Source organism: Myotis brandtii, unplaced genomic scaffold (genome assembly GCF_000412655.1).
Source record: "Myotis brandtii unplaced genomic scaffold, ASM41265v1 scaffold51, whole genome shotgun sequence".
NCBI lineage: Eukaryota > Metazoa > Chordata > Mammalia > Chiroptera > Vespertilionidae > Myotis > Myotis brandtii.
This window is the reverse complement of record NW_005369442.1, coordinates 1031023-1032566: the sequence shown is the minus strand read 5'-3', so window position 1 is coordinate 1032566 and position 1544 is coordinate 1031023. Positions and strand designations below refer to the sequence as shown.

At 60.4% G+C, this 1544-nt stretch overlaps 1 protein-coding gene across 1 annotated transcript in view; it reads right to left on the bottom strand.

Annotated features, from left to right (window-relative positions):
- The window catches only part of GSX2 (GS homeobox 2), a 2474-nt gene extending 2005 nt beyond the window's left edge, over positions 1-469 (bottom strand). Inside the window, exon 1 of the mRNA XM_014548459.1 lies at positions 3-469. Within this exon, the coding sequence (XP_014403945.1) occupies positions 3-212 (210 nt within the window). The 5' untranslated portion in view covers positions 213-469. The remainder of the gene's footprint in view (positions 1-2) is intronic.
- Positions 470-1544: the final 1075 nt, after the last annotated feature.

The window sequence follows — 1544 nt, the reverse complement described above, 5'->3', positions numbered from 1 at the left end:
CAGGGCAGGTGCGAAGTGACGCAGAGCGGGCACACGCAGAACGCGCCGCTCTTGCGGGACGCGCAGCCGGGCCCGGGCATGGACATCACCAACGGGGACGGCATGCCCAGCGGGATGAAGAAATCTGGCCCGGGGTGCGGTTCGGGCAGCGAGGGCGCGGGTCGCGAAGAGTCCTTGATGATGAGCGAGTCGACATAGAAGGATCGCGACATGTCTGGAGGGGTGGGTGGCCGGAGGGCCCGGCAGGCTGTGGCGCCCCCTCCCCTCTCCTGTTCGGAGCTCTGCCCGGGGCGCAGAGCCGGTGCAGCCAGTCAAGCCCTTGGGGATGCGGAGGTGTCGGCGTCTGGGCTGCGAACAAAGGGGTCCCTGGAGAGGGCTGGTCCTGAGGTCCCCCGCCCAGCGCCCCGGCTCCGGGATTTTATAGCCCCCACCCCGGCACGTGATGCAGTTGAGTACCGCTCGGCTCAGGCTCCTCGGCTGCTCCCCACCCTCGGGATAGGCTGCCCGAGTCACACACAACAGAAGCGGCGAGGAGGGGCGGGCGCGCGGCAGGGAATAACTCGGAGGAGGGGGATGAGGGGAGACTTTGCAAAATGTAGGTTTTGTTAATTTCGCGGGGAGGCCGGCCTCCTCCCCCTCTTTCTCCACGCTTTCCCGAGAAATCAGAGCTGAATCCTCCATCCCACCCCTTCTCCATCCTGGGCCCCAGCCCAACTCCTCCGCTCCCGGCCGCAGGGCGCACCAGGTGGAGACTTTGAAGCCTTTTTAATAGGGATGCCCAGTGCTCCCTGCTCCTCTGTGCCAACCGTGACGAAGGCGCGGTAAAGTGTGAGGCCTGCAGCTTGGACCAGGATTGTGCAGGCAAAGACTGGCAGCAGCCCAGTCCCGGAGCACAGCTTAGGCCATGGGCACACATACGGGCGCACGCGGAGCCCCCCAGCTTTTGGCCTTGGCCAAGGTCATTCATGTGGGTAGTTCAGGAGGGATCCCGGGAGTAACAGTGAGGCCTCCCAGCTAAGAAGCTGACGGGCTTTTCATTCTGATTTCGAGAAGCTCTAAAATGCCTTTGCACTTGGGGCTACTCAGATCAATGACCCTTCTTTGTGTCCCTTTCTAATGGGCAGCTCCCCCTTTGGCAAAGAGAGATGTTGAAGCGTCACTCTTTTCTTTCTCCAAATGGTTCCACCACTTACCAACTCCATCCAAGGACTTTGGAGAGAGGACCCAAGCCCTAGCCCTCTTTGCTCTGGGTCCCCCCTCCTGCATCTTCGCATTTACAGATCTTGGGCAGCTGGCAGACTATCTGGGAAGCACTGTCCCCTCTGCACTCATTTAAAACCCCAAAAAGATAGAAGGAAATTGAGCCATGCAAGGAATCCAGCCTCAGATGGCAGGAGTATTTGGAAAAGGACATCTATGAGTGGCACAGTGTTCTGTGGAAAACTTGGACACCCGTGGCTACCTGAAAGGGTGGCTGCCAGACAGGGCTATTGATCTTTGGGGAAGGCAAGGCCACAGCTTTCTCTTCTCCCCGGCCCCCCACC